This window comes from Armigeres subalbatus, chromosome 2 (assembly GCF_024139115.2).
Source record: "Armigeres subalbatus isolate Guangzhou_Male chromosome 2, GZ_Asu_2, whole genome shotgun sequence".
Taxonomy (NCBI): domain Eukaryota; kingdom Metazoa; phylum Arthropoda; class Insecta; order Diptera; family Culicidae; genus Armigeres; species Armigeres subalbatus.
The window spans coordinates 276726960-276749787 of NC_085140.1; the positions used below are offsets into that span (position 1 = coordinate 276726960).

Genomic DNA, 22828 nt, shown 5'->3' on the forward strand with positions numbered 1-22828 from the left:
CATGTAGAGCTTAAGGGTCCCCCTTTTGTAGACGAATTCCATTACATAAGGAATATGTTTACCGTCGTCGTCGTCGTCATCAATTTCCATTTTTCTCGACAGACGATTTTCCGGCGTTCTCTAGACCTCAACAAGCCGACCAGCCAGCGAGTGCATGCTACTTCCTTGTGCGAGTGACTTTTCCGCGGCTTTTTACCTACCGACTTTTTACCTCATTGGAAGGTTTCTCTCTCCGAACGCAAAGGCAGATACAGACCATGCCGTCTGCTGCCGTAAGTCGTGTAGCTCGATTCCGAAGTGTGTCAAGGGCACGGCACGATTGATCGTTTGTCCGTTTGCTTGGTATACCGCTTCGGTCCCATTGTGTCCCAGCGTCTTCTCACGATCACTGCGCGATTTACGGTGCGATCGTTCATTTTTAAACATAAATCGCGGCTGTTCGCGCTGGAACCGTACCGGATATTATTAATGGCGGGGACCCTTTACACACGTACCGATAGGAGGGATCTTAGCCAGTCCCGGCGCGACCAAGGCAAGTTTTTGTCTTAAAAACTGAACATAAATCAGTTCATCACCCGTGAGTTGCAGGCAGTTTACTGTGCGCTTGGAATTACGACCATGACAAATGGAACGGAATCGTATCGAAATTGAAGGTTTTGTTGGTAATTGCGTCACCATCACCGCCCAGCCATCCTGGATACCGACGTGTTCCAAACAAAACCCAAAGCAGGAGCTACCTTGGAGCTTGCCATGGCGAAAACAATGAGCCACTTTCGGTTGAAGGGTTTTACCGAGTTATTAAATTCCCTATATGTTTGTGACATGGATACCGGTAGGACTTTGTATCGGCTTCGACGATTGAAATGTTTGGCACCAACGGAAACAAAACTTTCACTTCCCAACCATAAAGCAACACTTCGCGGGTGGGTAGTTTTTTCTTTCCTTAGGGGCGGTATCCACCCATGCGAATCCAGCATATGGATAAACAGATCAGGCGGTTGTATGACTCACATCTACAAAATTCAAAAAAGGCTATGTTTTTACAAATAAAATAGTTTTAAATTTTAAAGGCGTTTTACAATGAATTAAATACTTTTCCATGTGTTTCTCTTTCAAGACGATTTGAGCATAAAACTACTTCATTGCCGTCTTTCTACACTTCAATAATAATAATATAATTCTTAATTCATTTATTGGTGTAGATACGTTTTGGCTTCAATAGGTCCGACAACAACAATCAGGGCTACTATAAAATCGTTATCAAACTGAAATAAATCTAAAAAGCTTTTGAAAGGACCAAAGCAAGTCAAATTTTAATTTTGTCCTAGATGATTGTCGAATATCTCACAATCGATTATATCTGCCAAGCATAAAAAACTTTTTCCAACACAATGCCCCAACCTAAACATTAATTATTCTGATTAGCAATTCAAGTTACAATCGATAAAAAGGTTCCTAGCCTTGTACTCGCCGACTATTAGCATGGATCAGATATTATACTAATTGGTTGTAACGACCTCGCATAAAATGTGGAAATAGTTTCCGAAAAACTCAACCATTATCGATTTCAATTATTATGTGACGACATTCTCCATGATCAGGATGGGCTATAAATTTCGGAGTGTTGCGCTACAAGCTTCAAACAAATACTAATTCGCTTACCACTCCAAACCTAAAACTACGATTCAAATTCACCTGATTCGAATCTATTTCTGGCCCACACGAATACGCTCTGGTTTCGATTTACCAACCGCGCCATGCCACGCAAGGCCATGAAACTTTTGCTTATTGATGTGGCATCCTCGAGATGACCTCGACCTGTTCCAAATCAGCTGAAATATGAGGCAAATCACCCAGGCAGAATCGGATTTGTTTATACAGTAATAAAATACTGCTGATGCTTCAAATAGCCTAGTGGGTGAAAGGTACGGTTTCAGTACGCCGGCAAACATTGGGTTCGATTTTCGCTCCAGTTGGTCACAGAAATATGAGTGTCGCACGTTATACAAATTTGTAATTGTTTTTATTATCAAATAAAGCTCTCATTTCAATACCTGTGAAAATCCATGTTGAACACTAAGTCAAAAGTCGGCAATACGCATTACGCATATACGCCAAGCAATCAGCTTGGAATGCTCAGAAGTAGAAAGCAACAAGCAAGCGGCCGGTACGGCATCCTACCAAGCTAAATGAAAAGTCGTTCGTGCGTCGTAATGGGGAACCTTGGCGATAGTGGGAAAAACATTTCCGATTTAAGTGGCAAATGTAGAGCAAGTAAGACGAGTGTTTAGGCAATAATTTGTTCACCGCCAAAAAAACAAATTTTCTTTATTGTTGGCTGTCTTCGATGTGGGCGAGGATATTGAAAACCGTTTGTTACTAAAGATGAGCAATACAACATTTCCAAAATAATGAATGCTAAAATGTAAACTCAGATTAAACCCCCGATCATTTAGTTACACTGCATTCAGCGAACCGGACTATCAGAATTTATTATTAGCGCCTTATGAAGATTTGACTGTCTATTCAAACAAAAGTGCTTCATATACGCAGTTACGTTATTAAGTTTGTAAACGTCGATGGGCATGTGGTCAACATACCGACTCCGACGTCCATGGTTCGACCCCAGTCTGCTGCACTTTACTTTTTGTAAAAAGTATATCATCTTCATAAAGCAACATATTGAACATACCGGCAAATTTCCATAAGACGTGGACGTAAGAGTATGCTTTTTCTGAACGACATTTTTTCTGAATTTCCAACGAAGTTTTTTCGAATTCCCTTAGCAAAATCGTCTGAAATTTCTCTGAAAATTCTTTTGCAGGACTCCTACAGAATTTACTGAAAAAAATCATAAAGAATTTTCCTAAGGAAGCTCCGTCAAATTATTCAAGGAATACTCGTTGGTTTGATGTCGATATATGCTTGTGTGCCTGTATCACTGAGGATCTCCAGTTAGTCTTGCGAGCAAAGGCGTAGAATTGCCTATCCGGAGAGAGCGAGCTCCACTCTCGGTCTGATCTAGTATGTTTTCGGGTAGGAAACATTCTCGACTCCCCTGGACATAGTGCATCCATTGTACTTTTGCCACAAAAAAATACATATTCATGCAATGGCGGGCGTAGAAAAGCTTTCAATTAATAAAATTAACTTGAAAACGGCTTGTCTGATCGTTTTGATGTCTTCCGCAAAGTTTTAGATAATCAATGGGGCTATGTGAAAAAATATACACTGCGAAAAAAAATTGTTCAAATATTGAAAATAAAACTTAAAAATCGATTTTCTCAAAAACGATTTTTTCAATATTTTTATTTTATTTTTAAAAATAAATCGATCTTCGATTTCACAGAGAATTGCTCTCAGGATTGAAAGTTCCAGCGAGGTATCAATTGAAGTACGTCGAAAGCAAAACTCAGAACGTAGATTGCTTTAGTGAAGAGGTGGCCATTCGAAAGGAAGCAAATGCAGCTCATGTGCATACAGCGATCCTTCTTTGGCCTCTGTTTGAGACCAAAGAATGCCACAAAGCACAACAACAAGTCTTTAAGTCTTATCTTTATATTCGGTCGCAATTTAAGACTACAACACTCAAATTTTTTCGATACTTTATCAAAGTGATTTTTTTAACAATTATATCACTTCCCCGAATCATTCAGTCGTAGGCACGGTAAGTATTATTTTTTTTTTTAATTTCCTTATTAACGTGTTTTTTTCGTGTATGAAGTTCATCACTTAGGTAAGTATTAAAGCTGCAAAACATTGAAAATTATGGGTCATCTGTGACCTGAATTTCTACCACTGGATCCGTAGCGTTATTCCTAATCAGATTTCCCGGCTACTGAAACTACACTTCTATCCAGGAAGATCAGGAAAACGAAGTTAACATTGATGGTTAACGCCCTGTGTGGCTGAACAGCCTGGAAAAGCGGTGTCAGGCCAGTTGACCAAATGCCGTTTGACCGAACGGGTCGTTTGCCCGAATGCCGTTTGACCTAATAGTTAAAAAATTGACCTCAGATTATGAGTAGTGAGAAGTGAGAAGTGAGTAATGAGAAGTAGTAAGTGAGAAGTGAAAAGTGGGAACAAAAAAGTGAACTGAGAACAGAGAACTTCGTTGTTCGTCCTTCTTCCTTCTTCTTAGCTTTTGCTTCCTCCTTCTTTTCTTCTCATTCAATCCTTCCTTTTTCTTTCTTCCTATTTTCTTCCTTATTCCTTATTTCTGCTTCCTACTTCCTTCTTCCATCTAGAGGTGTGCGCCGGTCCAATATTCGTCGGCGGCGGCGTTTGTCAGAATTATGGTCGGCGGAGGCGGCGTTTTCGGCGTCACGCCGGAAGCCATTTTACCCGGCGGCGGCGGCGGCGTGAATCGGCGTGGCGATTTTTTCATTATGTACGTTTTTCTAAGATTTAAAAAAAAAATTCGGGGTATTTTCAAGACATTAAAAGAAGAAGTTTTAATTTTCGCATGAAAAATCCAATGAACTTCTCCAGAAAAAACTGAAGCTTCGCGAAATCTTTGGAATTACCAAGAGAAGCTCTTTTGAATTCCTAAATAAACATGTTTGAACTTTCAGCAGAAAATTTGTCGCAATTTACATGAGAAACTTCAGAATTCACAAAAAAAAACTTCTGCAGGAAAAACTTCGGAAATTTATGAAAAGTTCTTGTTGAGTTTCTGTTGAATATTCTTCCAAATTTGCACAGAACATTATTGATAATTGTAGTAGAGTGCGGCTGATTAAATGGGAGGTTTACCGTTGGCTTTCTCAGTCTAGACAGATATTAAAGACAACTAGTTTGGCATGGCCAACGATAAAACAGTCAATTCTTAAGAATTTCCGCGGAAGACTCTAAGGAGTTTTCGAGAAAAAATCTCTGGAATGTTCAGGAGAAATTCTACGTAATTTTGACGGAAACTTCTTTAGAATTTCCGCGGAGGATTGTTCAAAATGATCCAACGAAAAATTGTTCGAAATTATTGGAGTTCTATGGGAAATTTTTTGTATAGTAGTTGGTAAAATCACTCATAAATCTCAATCAACGAGCGCTCCCGTACGAACGAAATCGTCTGCGATTTTAAAGAAATGCATCACGCTTTAATTTTTCATGCTAAAACGCATCATTTCACTCATTTGCCAAAAAATCGTTTTGGTTTAAAAACGCATTTGAAATAAATTGGGGGCAATTTATTGCTTATACATAAAAGAGTGTCTAATATTTTATGCGACAAACGTCAATTCACTGTTTTTAACAAAGGAGAACAAAAGAAAACCTACGATGATTCAAATGGATAATCAACTCATCCATGAGTTTTTAGGTGCTGAGTTGGGTGTAAAGTTTTAGTACCGGGAGTACCGGTACCGGAATTCCCGGGAGTACCGACCAATTTTCGGTACCGAAATACCGGTACTGGCTTAATGAAAGTACCGATATTTTCGGTACTAAGGAAAAAGTTTTGGTTAAAACTTCCGATGGTTAAAACCACATTATTTGAATGCAGCAGCTAGTAAGTAAGGGCCCTCCTTAGCCGTGCGGTAAGACGCGCGGCTACAAAGCAAGACCATGCTGAGGGTGGCTGGGTTCGATTCCCGGTGCCGGTTTAGGCAATTTTCGGATTGGAAATTGTCCGGACTTCCCTAAGCATAAAAGTATCATCGTGCTAGCCTCATGATAAACGAATGCAAAAATAGTAACCTAGGTTTAGAAACAGGGCCGGATCTAAGGGGGTCCTGGGGGGTCGTGGCCCCCGGCCCCCACAAATCTTATGTACCAAAACCAACCTTTTTTGTACATTTTAGGCCCCCCACAGGCTTTCGGCCCGGGGCCCCCCTCCGGATAAACCCATCCCTGCTTAGAAACCTCGCAGTTTAAAACTGTGGAAGTGCTTAATGAACACTAAGCTGCGAGGCGGCTCTGTCCCAGTGTGGGGATGTAATGCCAATAAGAAGAAAAAGAAGAAGAAGCTAGTAAGAAAGATATTATTATTTTTACTAAAATTTCTAACACCTGACAATAGAGGATATTAACTATAGAGGACGATTGTCGCTGCGATTCCCTTTGTTATCGTCCCCAAACATGTTGGTTACCTATCTGTCAAAACGTACTCATTTTCCTTCGCTGACATTTAGGCTGTGAACCATTCCACCGATTCGTTTAACGTTTAGTTAAAATTTGACACTTCGATGGTTATTTTCCCCTCATGGTTGTTCGGCAGCCGACCCATTTGAGTTTTGACAGATTAATAGTTATTCGGAACGAAAATGATTTGGCGCCAATTTTCTCGCGAACAAAGTTTAACTTTTTGTTAAAAAAATCTTCCAGTACCGGTATTTTCCCGGTACTCCCGGTACTGAGGGGTTTAGTACCGTAGTACCGGGACTCGCCAAAAGGGGTCGGTACTAAAAACCCTAGTTGGGTGCGTTTCAACTCACGCTTGATTTGAATCATCCATGAGTTTTGAGATTTTGAGTTTTTACCAACACTGAGTAGACGTTCGATAACTGAAAGACATTTAACTGCAATGCTTTTAACTGCATTTCGAAATTTACATCAGTTTTGCAGTTATCGAACAGCTGAGCTTCAAAACTATGTCAAAGTCGATGATAGCTGCATAACGGTGAACAATCAGATGCACTTATATTTTGACGACGTCTGACAATTGTTTGACGCCTAGAATGCGTCATGTTGCAGTTATCGAACGACTAGTGTATTGTCCGTAAGAAATTCTTGGCAAATTCCATTGTCTGAAAGCCGTATGTCTGAACTGGTAATTTGGCCGAAAAAGTCGTTTCCCTAACAGGTCGTTTGGCCGAATAGGTCGTCAGCCCAAAAATGCCGTTTGGCCGATATGGTCGTTTGACAGAATGGGTCAATTGTCCGAAAATATCGTTTAGGTCAACAGGTCATACGGCCAAATGTTAATAACTGAATGGGTAGTTTAGTCCAAATATCCATCCGTTTGGCCGAATGACGTTTACGTTGAAAAGGCCTTTTGTCAAACGACTGTTGAACGAAATTTCGTAACCTCTCTACTTTTAAGTCGATACTGGCATTAAAGTCAATAGCCATCTAACCAAATCCCATTAAGTCGAATTGAACGTATATCCGAAACTGTTATCAGGTCAAAAATGGTTTGGCCAAAAATTATATAAATTATATAAATTATATTTTTACCGAAAGCGACATACAGCCGAAATGGACATTCAGTTTGGCCGAAAAAAATCGTTTAACCGAATAGATCATTTGACCGAAAATGCCGTTTGGTAGGAATGGTAATTTGGCTCGAAAATGTGCTTTCTCGCCGAACGGCATTATCTGCCAAATGACCTATTCGGATAAACGTCTTTTTTGGCAAAATGATCAATTCAGCCGAACGACACTTTTTAAAGAAGGTTGCAGAAAGGAGATTTAAGGGCCAAATGGATCTTTCTGCCAAATGTCATTTTTTACCAAACGGCATTTTTGGTCAAATGATGATGATGTATATTCGGTCGAACGACTTTCTCACTCGAATGGCATTTTCAGCCAAATGATCTTTTAGGGTAAACAACTTTTTACAAGTCCGTCCAAATTTTCCTTTTGGCTGTGCATCGCTTTCGGCCAAACTACATTTTCGGTCAAACCAGTTTTGATCTGATAACAGTTTCCGTGAATCGTTTTGCTAAATGGTACCTGGCTTGATGTCTTTTGGCCTAAAGTCCATTAACGACTTAAAAATAGAGAGGCCACATTATGTTGTTCAATGGTCAATTGACAAAAAGATTATTTCGCCAAACAAGTGGTCATTTCTGACCATATTACCCGTTCAGTACGAGGCTCCGTTGAACCAAATGACATTTTTGGCCAAATTACCCATTCTGTCAAAAAACTATTTCTGCTAAACTGGCATTTTTAGGCAACGATGGTTTCGGCCAGACGACCTGTTAGGGCAAACGGCTTTTTCGGGAAAATTACCAGCTTGGCCGTCTGTCACTTTCGGTCTTATTGGAATGGAATGGAACTTACCAAGAATTTTTAATCAATAATAGATAAAAACAATCCTCAACAATTTTGAGAATTTTCCGATATTTTAAAGTTAGCCGTTTAATGATGAACTTCTCCCTGCGAAAAAATCACTCTAATAAAGGATAAAAAACTAACCGTCTTGATTAATTTAGATTGGGGAAGTCAACGTTAAAGCATCTCTTTCACTAGTCACAATTTTCTGTGTGAATTTTAAAGAATACTCAACAGAGACTCAATAGGAACTTTCCGTGAATATTCCGAATATTTTCCTGTAGAAATTTGGAACAACTTCCCGTAAAAACTCTGAAGAGATTCTCATGTAAATCCCAAACAATTTTCCTTGGTAATTCCAAAAAGTTCTCGAAACTTGAAAGTAGTTCCCGTGGAAAATCTGAAAAAAGTTTTTAAATGAAAATTCTGGAAAATCTTGAAGAATTTCTGGGGAAGTTCATCCATTGTTTTAGGCGAATTTCAAAAGATTCTCCAGTTATTGTCGTGAAAATATTCAAAATGACCAATTCAGCCGAACGACACATTCGACCGAACGTCCTTTTGACCAAATTGCCCTTTCGACAAAACGACTATTTCGGCCGAAAGACAAGTTCACGATTTTTTCAGCCAAAGGAACTATTCGACCAAATGACATTCTCGGCCAAATATCTGTAGGCTGAGAGCATATAGAATATTTTGATTTTGACATCAAATTGATTCATAATTTGTTTTCAAATATGTATAAATCATCATAATTGATTACATTCTTTGATCTCATGTTGCTGTAGATTACTATCGGAAACCAATATCAAATTTGGTTTTTAATTTGCTCTCATCGACAGCAGAAATAGTTTTGGATTTGATGTCACAGTAAGATAATTCTGCTATACGTTTTGTTATTTTAACCTTTAAAACGACCAAAAAGATATCAAATTAAGTAAACATAATCGATGATTTCACAACATTAAATCAAGTTATCAATTTGCTCTTAAGCTTTGCTAGGGTAGGCTTCTACCAAATAGTCTTTTCGGTTAAACGATTCGTTCTAACAACTTTCAGCCTTGTGACTTTCTGCCGAACAACTCTTTTCTGTTCTAAAATTCAATTTCAAACCGATTTTTTTATTATTTCAACGTGAACTCCTCTGCAGTTTTCACGCTTGGTTTTTACGCGGAGCTCTTCGAAGTGTTAACAATATATTGTATGGAATTTTCATGGAAATAATTGGTATCTTTACGAAAAATTCTCAGGAGTTTCAACGTAATGTTGTAGAGATCATCAGGAAACTATACGGAAAATCCAATGAATCTTAGGAGTTTCCACTGAAAACTTTAATCGGCGTGGAAAATTATAGATTAGCGGCGTGACAAATTTTAAACGGCGGCGCGCCGATGCAAAAATATCGACGGCGGCGGTGTGCCAAAAAGTGTCGGCGACGATGGGACAGCATTGTTCTCCGGCTATGTAGAGCAGGTGCTGCTGGAACTGCCGCTGCCAGTCGCTGATGCGGTGTAACGGACGGAAGATCGGAATCGTTCGACGGGAAGCCGGGATGACCGGGAAGGCCGGACAGTTCATCTCCTTGAGTGCAAGAAAACAGTTCTTCTTCGGCAGGGTCCGGATTTCCAGAAACTTCACCCACTTCGTAAAACCTTTTGGTTTGTTTATCGCCGCAGTTGACGCACTTCGGATTGGCCACTTCCATCTTGACGTACTGATCCGTAGCGTGGGAATAGCCCCACTTGTTGCAGCAGTTAGTACACTACGTGACTGCACTCATAGTCGACGACCGTGTGGTTGATGACGCCGATGAATTCCATATCATTTCAAGCGATGAAACCGTGCTCGTGATGGGCCATGTACAGCTGGTCCCGATAGTTTCTTGTCGTGTGGATGGCGGCAAGTTTAGGCCATCTCAGCAATAGGCTCCAAGCAGTATAGCATTGAATGGCAACAATGAAAATCAGTTGGAGGAGTTTTGATGAATAAACAAAAAATCGAACTGCTTAGCGATTCGTATACATGAACGCACAGCTGTTTGAGCCCGAATGGGAGCAATGTTGCCAGATATTCTGTGGAAACAATCATATCCGAGTGAAAAAAATTTCTCATCCAAACTTTTTTTATTTTCGAATGCAACGGAAGGCGACGGAAAGATAATTTTATGTGCATTGTGTAGAGTTTGATTCATAGTTTTATGTGTGAAAATCACAGACTGCGCTAACGAGCGCGTAGGAAGATATTCAATGTCAAAGTCATGCATTTTTTAAGTCAATTCTTAAATTACTCAGTCACTTTGAATTTTTTTAATGAAATATTTTTTCTTGACGCACAAAAGTCCAGAACATTTGAAAATTGTAGAAAATCTCTGGAAAAAGATATATTAAAAAAAGCTGATTTGAAGGGTTTCCATAAAAAAAAACTCCACGAAAACCCATTCAAACGAAGAGATAGACGAGTAATTTGGTTGCAATAACTTACGACCAAATAAGGTTATAAATGAGAATCAGAAATTAATTTACAATATGTGTGATGCTGAAACTTGAAACTTGAAAGAAAAAACACTTGAAAATAAATTTTTGATAGCGCGAACGTAAAAAAATGACAGATCTGGAAAAAAGAAACTAAAGGAAATGGCTAGGAATTCCAATACCTTAAAAAAATACGATTCCAAAATCCACCTGGTGTTTGGTTGACGAAATGACGTAAGCAATGATTTATTCGGCTGTTATGCTTAGAAGAATATATTACGATGAGTCCATCCCGAGACGACCACCGCGTGATCGACCAAAAGTCGATCAGTCTTCCATATCCAGATCCAGAGAATCACAATGAACGTATGAATGCCTTTCGAGAGCGATATGCCTTCAAAGTGTGTATGAGCCTAGCAAGTTGACAATTTTGACGTAGAACTTCGTCTGTCTTTTCTATATTGGGGTACATTTTACGATTGCAAAAAAATCAAAAACGTCGCGAAAATATGATAGACTTTGATCGTAATGGATTTTCAATTTGCTTGGACCATTCGATCAAGGAAGCGTCAACGCTTTATACTTACTCGATGTACATTGAAGTCGTTTTTATGTGTTTTTTTCCTCGAATTTCGGGATTTTCGCGGTTTATTCAGACATATAGGGATTTACTCGGTTTTAACATTGTTTAAATTTACGCGGCCCATATCCTCTGCGTGAAAACCGACTCAGTGTGTTACAATATTTATGTATGACTATCTGTATGTACCCGGCCGGGATTGCCAGTTTGATTCTGCAACTGTTGGAATTGCCAATTTGATTGCGCTAAAACCAGTTGGTAATCGATAGCCCCCATGTTTTGTTGTTGATACTTCCTCAATTGATGAGAAGATCTAAAGATCGGTTCAAGAACATCCAATGATTGAAAGAAGGTAGATGATACTTTTAAAAACATTTATTCCCACAAATAAATTCTTGTTATATTCTAGGAAATGAAATTACGGGGAAAATTTATTTTACCGAAACTGTCATATTCGGAGAAGTGTTATTTTCTAAAAAAATGTTATTTTCGGGGAATTGTCATATTCGGGGAATTGTCATATTCGGGAAATGTCACATTCGGGGAAATATCATTAAAAAAAATAGTTGGGGAAAAGTACGTTATATTCGGGGATATGTCACGTTCGAGAAAATGACATTTTCGGGGAAATATCATATTTGAGGATTTTTTTTCAGGAATGGCATATTCGAGGAATTTTCATTTTCGGGCGAAATGTCATTTCCGAATAAATGTTTCCAAGGATATGATATTTTTTTATATCTTTATTAAAGAGGCTTTCAGCCCTTGGGTGGCTCACCTCCGAATATAAAACTTGCGGAAAATGATATTTTCTATCGTACATTATGTCTTACGTTTTTCACGCCTGACGTACCGATGCTTAACCTCGCGCACCTTATACGGCCTGTTGTCCGTTCAACTCCATCTATAACCCTAGCAGCAAACATATTCCACATTGGTTACTGCAACTCATATGTGACCCCTTTTAGTTGCAATCAAGTTGCTGCAACCAGATTTGCCTGACTTGTGCTGCTCGGGAGTCGCCTGCTAACGATAAAGGATATATGTCCCATTTTTTAAGGATATCGGTAAAGGTTCAGAAGTTTTACCTTCTTCTTCTTCTTCTTCTTCTTTATTGGCATTACATCCCCCACTGGGACATTGCCGCATCGCAGCTTAGTGTTCATTAAGAACTTCCACAGTTATTAACTGCGAGGTTTCTAAGCCAAGTTACCATTTTTGCATTCGTATATCATGAGGATAACACGATGATACTTCTTTAATTCCCAGGGAAGTCGAGACAATTTCCAATTCAAAAATTGTCTAGACCGGCATCTGGAATCCAACCCAGACACCCTTACCGCACGGCTAAGGAGAGCCCAGCTCAGAAGTTTTACCGCTTTCTCTAATGACCCTCGAACTCCTCTGTATTCGTCTCCTTAGGATTGAGAGTATGTGTCCCAAATTTGGATCAAACGGACCAATGCATTTAAAAGGTACGTAAAACGTTCGCTTCATTCAGATGTCTCTCCCTCCTTTCTCGTTTGACCCTCCCATCTATTATATAACCTTATGTTGAAGAGTATGTGTTCCCCATTTGGTGGAAATCGGTTGAGAGGCTCAAAAGTTACAAAAGTCCGTAACTAAACAATACACCCCGTAAATCCTCCTCCTTTTCCCAATGACCATCCCACTCTCTTTGTTATCTTCTCCTTAGGATATAGAATGTGTTTACCAAATATGGTTGCAATCGGTTCAAGGGTTCAGAAGTTACACTGAATTGCTCTTTTTTTCAACAATACCCCTCCCTTCAGACCTCTCCCCTATTTTCCAAATTAGCCTCCCATATGATCGGCTTCTCATAGGGAATATGTGTACAAATTTTGGTTGAAATCAGTCCTGGGACTTACTTACTTGGGAGTTACACTGAATTGCTCATTTCCAAAGACAACCTCTCCCCCTAGACCCTCCCTCCTTCCCACATGATCATCCCACCTCCTTTGTTATCTTCTCCTAGGGATAGAGGATGTGTGTACCAAATTTGGTTGAAATCGGTCCAGGAGTTCAGAAGTTACACCAAAGTGCCCGTTTTCTGAACAATACCCCTCTCTTTTGACGTAGGACTTACGTCTCTCTTTACTATACCGGGTGTCATTTCAAAATATTCAAATCGACCGCGTTACGCTGTGTTGAAAGATTTTAAACGTTAATAGCGTTCGTCTCAGTGAACGAATTTCTGCGGTAAGCCCCTCAATCGACAGATTTCAAGTATGCCTTTCATGTCCATGCTTAATAAGACCCGAAAAACTTGTTTCAATAGGCATGAAACTGTTTTCAATGAAAAACATTGAGATCAAGGGAACCTATAAATATGGGTACCGCATAATTCTTGCATCATTCCATTACCACGTTCTGATTGGTGTAGACACCAGCGAATGAGCAGCCGCTGGGTCTGCCGAGAAGCCATAAAATAGCGCAACGCGATTTTTTCCTTTCATTCTCACCGGGACAAGCGAAGCAACCGCATCATCAATTGAACAGCACTCACACCTTTTAGCAGGGAATGAAGTCATCGAAGTCACCATCATCAGCCGAAACCTAGCCAGTACAGCAGCAGTCCACCCTACAGACCTGACTAAGCAGCAATGCAGAGCAGATACCGGCAGCAGCAGCAGAGTCGAGCCGAGACCGGCCGGCATCGGTGATGAGCCGAGACAGGCTGAAGAAAAGCCACATGATGCAGCATGTATGTCCAAAAAACAAACGGTTCTTCAGAGAGCCAATGATAGAGATCAATATCAAAGCTTTCATTTCCCTTCGGGATAGAAATTGCAGGGTTGTTACGGAGATCCTGAAATATTTTCCGCGCCGACTAAAATCAAATCCACGCCATTTCCACGCGACATGAAAATCTATTCTGCGCCAAATCCGCGCGACCCAAAACTAAATTCTAAGCAAATACACGTTAAATATCAATGTTAAATATTACGCTGAACATTACAACAATTTAGTGAACGTCTTTTTTCGAGTTCGTTTTTATAATATTACTGATCAGGTTTGCTGCGAGTACTTTGAAAATTGGATTCCGTCAGGAGTGACCTTAATATCCGAAAATTGATGTTAGTAAATAACTACAAACGTTAATTTTGTTCTCGAAAACATTTGCTAACGAGAATAAAGTCCATCTAGATAGACATAAAACTAATTTTCAAATAAACGTCCTTAGATATAGAATTTCATTTGTTCAAATACTCCTAAAACTAAATCCGCACAAAGTCCTAAAATCGTTATGTAAATCCGCTTAGTCGTAACAACCCTGAAATTGTACTTGGGCGCCAAATCCAATATTCTAGAGATAAAATTTTATGCGTGATTTTCATAAATAGCGTTAAAACTAACAGTGGATAATTTTTCTGACTCAACCGCGAAGTGGACGAAGGACTTCACTTGACCATGCCTTTAAAGATTCATAAGATGTTTAAATCTTTCACATAATCTTATTTGGATAAAACACCACCGATAACAGCTCAAACATTAATAAACTATCAATCTATTTTTCATCAAATGTTGGATTTTTTGGCATTGATAAAAAAAATATGTAGAAAAACATTGTTTGATACTGACCGCACACAAAGCGAACGTGACTGAATGATAGTCATGTTATGTATTCTAAATCTTATCACCCGAAATCCCATGTCCGGGTGTTTCCTTCCTTCTACTACTAAAAATGTTGTCTCAGAAAAGAACACCCTACTTCCCACCTAAACTGCAATTCTAAGCTCGCTTGCCCGGCTTATTGACCTGTATCAAGCGAAAAGTCCCGTTAAGAAATAGACGCCAGCAGCGAGCAACAAGCGTAAAAAAGAAGAAGCACTTCTCGAACGCGTTGATGATGATGACGCTTTGGTTGACAAAGAAGCGGGATACAAGATACTAGCTGATTGGCCCACCAATTGGGAAGCAGAGAAGATTCAAAATTAAGTAGTATAAAAGAAAAGTGCATTCGCTCGCAGAGCATTCAGTCTTTTTTATATCATCACTAGAAATTCGCGGTTATTTGGAAAGATCGTTTTCTTACTTTTTGCACTTAGCCGAGGCAAACAGCCTTTTTCCTGGCTCTAAGAGTTAAAAATAATGGTCTCCTTCAGTCGCTATCGCACGGATTAGAAGGCCCTTCAGTGGAAGGGCTGAGATACAGTCTACATCCCCTGCTGAGCCAACTTGTGGTTTATTTCAGGCAGTCCTTCAGTGGGAAGGTTGCCAATGTCGAGGCTAATATTTTGTGACCGGACAGATACTTCCTGAATTTTTTTGTTGATGATTTTTGTTCGAGGTAGATTTGATTTCTGTGTCGGTTTGATGAGAAGATTTTGCCAAGTAATGGTATGCAACGCCGATTATTTATCCAAAATAGTTGATGTGAGAAATTTGAACATATTATGTATCTTAAAGGCATGGCCAAGTCAAGTCCTACGTCCACTTAGCGGTTATGTCACAGACATTACCCACTGTTCGTTTTTCCAGATGTTTTCTATTTTTTTCTAGATTTGAGTTCCATTCTAAGAGAACACGCAGATACACCTTTGAACCATCGGTGTAAAAAATCTCTTTTGATCCTTCATTGTCAAGGAACGCTGCAAGTGAAATATCTTTTGCTTCAAAAGATCTTTCCAACTTCGTAACTAACTTATGATGTGCTGTTACTGAAGATTTACCCTCCTGATATGCAAACTGATTTTTGCTCAGAGGAGTATTCGTTAAATAAGAGGATTTTATATGCTCATCTATTAGTTTTTCCATTATTTTTAGTAGAATGGACGATAAGCTAATTGGTCTGAAGGATGTTGGGGTTGATTTGTCCTTCTTATTAGCTTTTGGGATAAATGTGACACGCACTCCCCGCCATACAGTCGGAATATAGCCTAATATATGAAATTTAATAATATTAAGCTCGATTGGAACATCTTAGTTAGAACGGGTGTTAAGATGACGTTTCCCTTCTGTAGTAGTACAGGAAAAATCCCATCCCTACCAGTTGTTTTGAAGGGTTCAAATTAATCAATCGCCCATTCAACTTTCTGTTCAGTAAATAATTCATTGGCCAGAATGCTAGCATTGCTCCTGGTGAAATTCATCCCAGTGACTTTATTCCTTTATTGAATATCTCGCCTGGCTTCGTTTACACTAGTTTGCGTAACAGATACATTCTGGTCCTCATGTGAAATGATGATAGAACACGGGAAGTGTCTAATGTTTCATAAGTTGTCTTGGTAAAAGACCCGTCATCTTTTTAATAGTACCAAGACCATTTGTGTGATCTTTAGCAAGGACTTTCTGCAACCTAGCAGCTACTGGAGTACTTTCAATGTTTTCACAAGTGTGCCTCCAATTAATCCTTTTAGATCTTCGAATTTCTCTATTGTAGGAAGTGAGGGATTCTTTGTATTGTTTCCACTGCTGTGTACGTTTAGCCCGGTTAAAGAGTTTCCGGGTTTTTTTTTCCGCATCTTTTGTGAATTAGTATTCCACCAAGATACGTCTCTATTTGAATAACGTTCTTTAGCAGCGCAGCTGACTTGAAAAGCTTCCAGTATCAAGCAAGATAGTTGCTTAGAACGTTTTTCAAGTCCAGGACTAGTATTTAATGAGGTGCTCAAGTTTTCCCCCTCGCTAGTTAAATTTGAGATATAAATTTCCCAGTTAGTTTTCCTGGGATTTCTTTTGGTTTCTATGAGTTGATTTCCAGCCTCATATTCAAATAATATGTGCATGTGATCAGATAGAGATATTTCTTCTGATAAACATACATGCCAATTTTTGATTTTTCCGAAGGTGTATGACTACACAAGGTTTAATCAAGAACTTCTTGCCTGATGGCATTTGAAAAGGTGGGTTTGTTCCCCCTGTTACATATATCTACATCATTTTTTGCAATATAGTCGAACAGGTTCTCACCTCTTTTGCTGATATCCGAGCTAGCCCATATAGTGTGATGAGCGTTTGCGTCACAACCGATAATGAAAGCTTTATTTTGCTTTCTGCTAGCTGCGAAGCTAGTATTTTTATTTACACATGCTCTCGCAAACTAGGCTATATTTCGAGTTTATGCCAGGCGCATTTGATGACATCGAATACATATTCATGTAAATCCCAATGAATGTCAAAATTACTCACACAGATAGAAAAATCCACTAAAATGTACGCTAAACATCATGCACATAAATGGAACGCCATTATTAGCGTAATTCCGCGCGTGATATAGCCTAAATGTATAAAATATTTGATGTGAAACGTTAATGTTGCTTGCAAGTTGTAAGCAAACTTATTAGGAAGAGGACCATTTCCGCGTCGAATAGTTTAAATTTCTGCATCTCAAGTTTTACGCGCTGTTTTTCATTATTTTTTTCTGTGCAATAGAAAATCATGAATATAGGATTCATTACCTTGCAACGTCAGATAAAACATGCAAAAACATCGCCTCCACTTTTGTACGGCGTTTTCGAAAGCATTCCTGATATTTGTTCCATTCTCAATAACATGCTCTTATACTACCGGTCCCAATGCGTACAGCATCGAAATCCGTCCACCTCAAGAAACAACAATAAATTAAAGGGGGTTTAAAGTTATTAATTTATGAATAATTTGTTTTATCCTGTTCATATACTCGACAGTAAGCTTTTTGGACATTAAAATGAAAAGTAGGCTTTGAAATTAAAATAACAAATATTAAAAAAAAACAACTGGCCACCCAGCAAACCCATATTTCCAGGTGCCATATAGTATTTCGATTAAAGCATTATTCATTTGTAATCGGTACGGGGTGATGCAAGATTATATGCGAAGCTCCACAACGAATAAGTTTCGACTAAAACAGCCCACATTCGTATGCGTTACCCTGACAGCTTTGAATAAATTGAAGAAAAAAGTATCATAGCAGTTACCACAAACTCTTGTATGAACTGAAGTGCTCCAGATATATTGCCATAATTATGTATTTGTCATCTTCTGCTCACACACTTTGTAAGCCGAAAACAAATGAAACCCGCCTCTTCTTTAAACTGAAGCATCAATTTAGATTTTATAACAAAGCATTTTAAAACATATACTCCCACAGAGCATCTCTCGATGCTGTATCTCTGTCTCTGGTGCTACCCACCTTCGAATGGTAAGAAGGGTTCACAAAAAACTGAATTCTATCTACCTAGATGCGTTGATACCGGCGACAACACGGCGACAGCATGGGTACAGCACTATCAGGTACACTAAAAGCAAACAGTCAGAGCCTTCCCCATAAATAGATTCTGAAAGTTGGATTTCCCCAGTATTTGATCAATGACTGCAGTGGGAAAAACCCAGAGCTGATCGATTGATCCGAAAATCAAGTGATTTATGTTCGATTATAGTTTACCGAGATAGGCGGAGCGAACTGTGACAAAAATGGCTGAAAAACCTTACATCCTAATCACCGAGCAACCGCAGTCGAAGGCTTTGAGATTCCGTTACGAGTGCGAAGGTCGATCAGCTGGTTCGATACCAGGAGTGAGCAGTACGGCGGAACACAAGACGTTTCCATCCATCGAAATTCACGGATACACAGGTCGAGTGGTCGTGGTTGTTTCTTGCGTCACAAAGGATCCACCCTATCGACCGCATCCACACAATCTAGTGGGTAAGGAAGGTTGTAAAAAGGGTGTCTGCACAGTGGAAATCAACAACAGCAGTATGAGCTACACGTTCAGTAATCTGGGCATTCAGTGTGTGAAGAAAAAGGACATCAAGGATGCACTTAAGTTGCGCGAAGAAATTCGAGTTGATCCGTTTAGGACCGGCTATGGCCACAGCAAGCAGCCCGCATCGATTGATCTGAACGCAGTTAGGCTCTGTTTCCAGGCATTCCTGGAAGGGCAGCAGCGTGGTCATTTTACTAACCCGCTAGTGCCAGTGGTTTCCGATATAATATATGACAAGAAAGCCATGTCCGATTTGGTGATTTGCAAGCTAAGTCACGTTGCAGCCCCGATGATAGGAGGAAAGGAGATAATTTTGTTGTGTGAAAAGGTCGTAAAAGAGGATATTGCTGTGCGATTCTACGAGGAACATCAAGGCAAAATTGTTTGGGAAGACCAAGGTGAGTTCAACCAATCAAACGTCCACAAGCAAGTGGCGATCAGCTTTCGAACACCACGATATCAATCGTTGGACGTGGAACGACCGGTCATGGTTCACATCCAGTTGAAAAGACCATCGGATGGGGCAACCAGCGAACCCGTTCCATTTGAATTGATTCCAGTCGATGGCGACAACTTTTGTAAGAAACGGAAGCGGTCGCAGTTCAACAGTTTCGAGATGAGCAAACAAGAAGTGCAGTATGCAGCATCGATGAAACCAGTTGGATCAGTCAAAATGGAAGATACTGCATTCCAGCAGAATTTCCCCACACAAAATGCCTATCGCAATCCAGCGGAATCTCCCGAGGGTAACATGACTCCGATGGCAAATGTCTCCCCATACGAAGGAGCTGTCGGGTATCAAGTTGGAAACGGATACTATACAGAGAGTCATCGTCAGCCAAACCATTTTAACAATTTCAACGTCGCTGGATCATCCAATGGCATGGCAGTTTACCAACAACATCAGTACCAGCAGCAAACTGGTATACATTATGGATTGAACAGCCAAGCTGGACCATCGACTGCGGCAGCTGTAAACGGACAGCAGTGTTTCAATGTGCAGCAGCAGCTGGCCCAAATGCCGGACAATCTTGAGTGCCTTCTGGACATGGACCTATCCAAAGGGTTCCCGATCAACTCCTCGGAAATCAAATCCATGATTGGGCAATTTGGCGAGCCACTTCGGATTCAGCAAGAAGAGGAAAATCTGTCCAACAGTTTCACAAAGCTGACCACCAATGCATAAATGACCCAATGAATATTGTACTTCGAAAAACACATTTGAGAGATGAACGTTTATACGGGATAGAGTCATACTACATGTGATATATTTTTAGGTTAATTGTTATACTCTAAATAAACAGTACTTATATTCAGGGACAGAAAAAGTCATTTCAACTACACTCAAACAGCTGACATCCAACACATAATCAAGTTGCTAGTCCTTCCCGAATTTGAATGTGCGAATGAATAGGACGGCATGTGCACGAACAGCAGCAAGCGCCGACTCTCGGTATCAGCGTTGTTTTGTGCGGCGTCAAAATGAATCTTCAGCTTGGCACATTGATATTCAATTTGAAATCTCAAAATATGAATATCATTTCATACTGCGGTGCATGGATTCAACATTTTGAAGTCAGATTCCTAAAATATATGCATCTGTTTAGTATATAAAGTAAAATAATCAACATTTTTCGATGCAAATCAACCGCAATTAAAAATATTCATTTCAGCCCCGGTAGATATTCACTTTTTACGCTTGATTCTCAATCGGCTATTGAGGATCGGGCGGTAAAAAAGGTATGGAAATTTGACAGTACGCTGCGAGATGTTCGTGCCTGCATTGCCGAGCATCTGATCAAAACAAACACGAATCAACGACGAAGCTGCCTACTGAGCGTCGATGCAACTGATAGTAAAACGAAAATTTCCGTCCTTGCTTATATTTATTAAAAATAAAAAAAATAAAAAAAACAAATTGCGATTTATTATTTAGAGTGAGAATCCCTTATGTTCCGTTCACACAATTACTTACAATCACAGACAGAGTTGATAGAATCAGTAAACACTGAAGTATTGGAACGCTAGAGGGGTTGTCATCCCATACAACTATTGAGAACGTCATGCTTCAATCATGGTGACGCATATTTCGTAAGATTTATAGCTCCATTTTCAATCTAATACGGTAGAATTCTATTCAAGTCTCAATCATCAAGGTCTCCTGCAAAACTTGTGGTACTGCAGAGAGAGTATTGTGATTGAGTTTTTCAGGCAGAATCATATTTTATCGCTCATTCACCCCAAATGGCACTGGAACTCAATCGAGGTGCAATTTATTATTCGACGAAAAAAATTATCTCGCGCTTGATTTGAATCGTGGATGGAATTTAAGAATTGGAGTTTTCTCAACACTGTAAACAGCTGAACAACAGAAATTTGTAAGAAATAAGCACACTTGAGCGTCCCAAATAAAACTTTGAATGCATTGGTGCAATAAAAACATTCGTATACTGTAGTAGTATTAGTTTATTATAACACTGAGCAAGCTGGACGTAGGAATTTCAACCAACCGCTTCATGGAAATTTTAATATCAAAAGTACGCCCCATGAAAGATGATTTCGATTTAAAAGCGAAGACTGCGTTTGAATCACTGGCATCGCAATGCGGACGCCTGTATGTAGATTATACGCCCATCAACGCTTGAGTATACGGTTAGGCAATTGCGTATATGAAGCATTGTTGGTGGAATATCAGTCGAAGATACACAAAGTGCAGCACTGAGTGAAGAAAGATTATTAGTAGATTATTATTAGATTATTAGTAGTGATTAAATGTATGCTCCACCGGCGTGGTCCTTTGGTTCTATTCAGTCTCAGGCTCTCAGGTTCTGACTGTTCTCCAAAAATTGAGCTGATTTTGATAAAACTGACTGAGCCCAACACGTTTCAAGTTTGTATAAAAATTAATGTGGAGAAATTACATCTATCATTATACTGAATGTAGCGCATTCCTATTGACATTGAGCGACTGCGAAAAGAGAAGTAAAGCAATACTCAAAAGCTTTTACTCAACGACTACCGCATCCTTATTAATCGTTCTTTAATAATTGGTTGTAATCAGGTGAGCATGGTGGATCAAAAGCTATTTTCTAAATCACCCTAAATATTATTTAACTACTAGCAGTTACCAAAGTGTGCCAGTTCCGGAGTTTTCGATTGCTCCTCTAATAATTTTTCACAATTTTTGAGGCGATAACCATATTTTTACTTCAAAGTGAATGATTTAAGGGAAGATCCATAAAGTACGTCACGCAAAAATCGGCGATTTTCGACCCCCCTCCCCCCTTCGTCACACTTTTTTGTAATAAACCTCTTAAATGTTTGTATGGATCGTCACGCTTCTCAGAACCCCCCCTCCCCCTATAGGCGTGACGTACTTTGTGGACGGCCCCTAAGGAAAAAAGTAAATTCCAAAAGAAAAAAAAATCCTAGACCGGCACCGGGAATCGAACCTAGCCACCCTCAGCATGGTCTTGGTTTGTAGCTACGCGTCGTACCGCACGGCTGAGGAAAGCCCTTATATATCTTTTAACTAGTTCCTACCTAAACTAGTATTGAAAGAACTGAAAACATTTTTTTTTTCGGGCGTCCTAGGCCGTCCAAACTGTTCTGGAGTACATATCCTCGAATGCATCAGAAATTATGTAAAATTAATCAAATATCCTAAGCTGAGATATCCAAAAATATCCATGTTATCATGATACATCAATTAAAAGAGTTTTTAATAAATATAAACTATTTCAGAGTCTCCAGAACGGCCTGGAGTTTAGAACATGCGATCTACTCGACCAACCATGTCCTGAACGATGTATCCGTTCATCGTTGAACATCGCTGCAAACCCATTGAGTCGATAGGATTTTAGTTATTAATTGCAAGCTACAGTGAATCCTTCATTAGTTGATGTTCTACTACTCGATGTCAACTCGGGGAAGCACATGAAAAGTTTTCCAAGAAACTTCTGCGCCTCAACAAAAAAAAAGTTCGTGGCTACATTCGAATGAACATTGCTCGACACAAACAACTCCTCAGACATTGTGCATCTGATAGATACCTTGATATTAACTCATTTTGA

At 39.5% G+C, this 22828-nt stretch overlaps 2 protein-coding genes across 2 annotated transcripts in view; one reads left to right on the plus strand and one right to left on the minus strand.

The window, feature by feature from the left end:
• The window catches only part of LOC134212280 (protein gustavus-like), a 748069-nt gene that overhangs the window by 508484 nt on the left and 216757 nt on the right, over positions 1 to 22828 (minus strand). The gene's annotated exons all lie outside the window — the stretch shown is intronic.
• Positions 18443 to 20067, plus strand: LOC134216396 (embryonic polarity protein dorsal-like). The gene has a single exon (XM_062695296.1). It carries the CDS (start codon positions 18463 to 18465, stop codon positions 19939 to 19941), a length of 1479 nt encoding a protein of 492 aa, XP_062551280.1. The 5' UTR covers positions 18443 to 18462; the 3' UTR covers positions 19942 to 20067.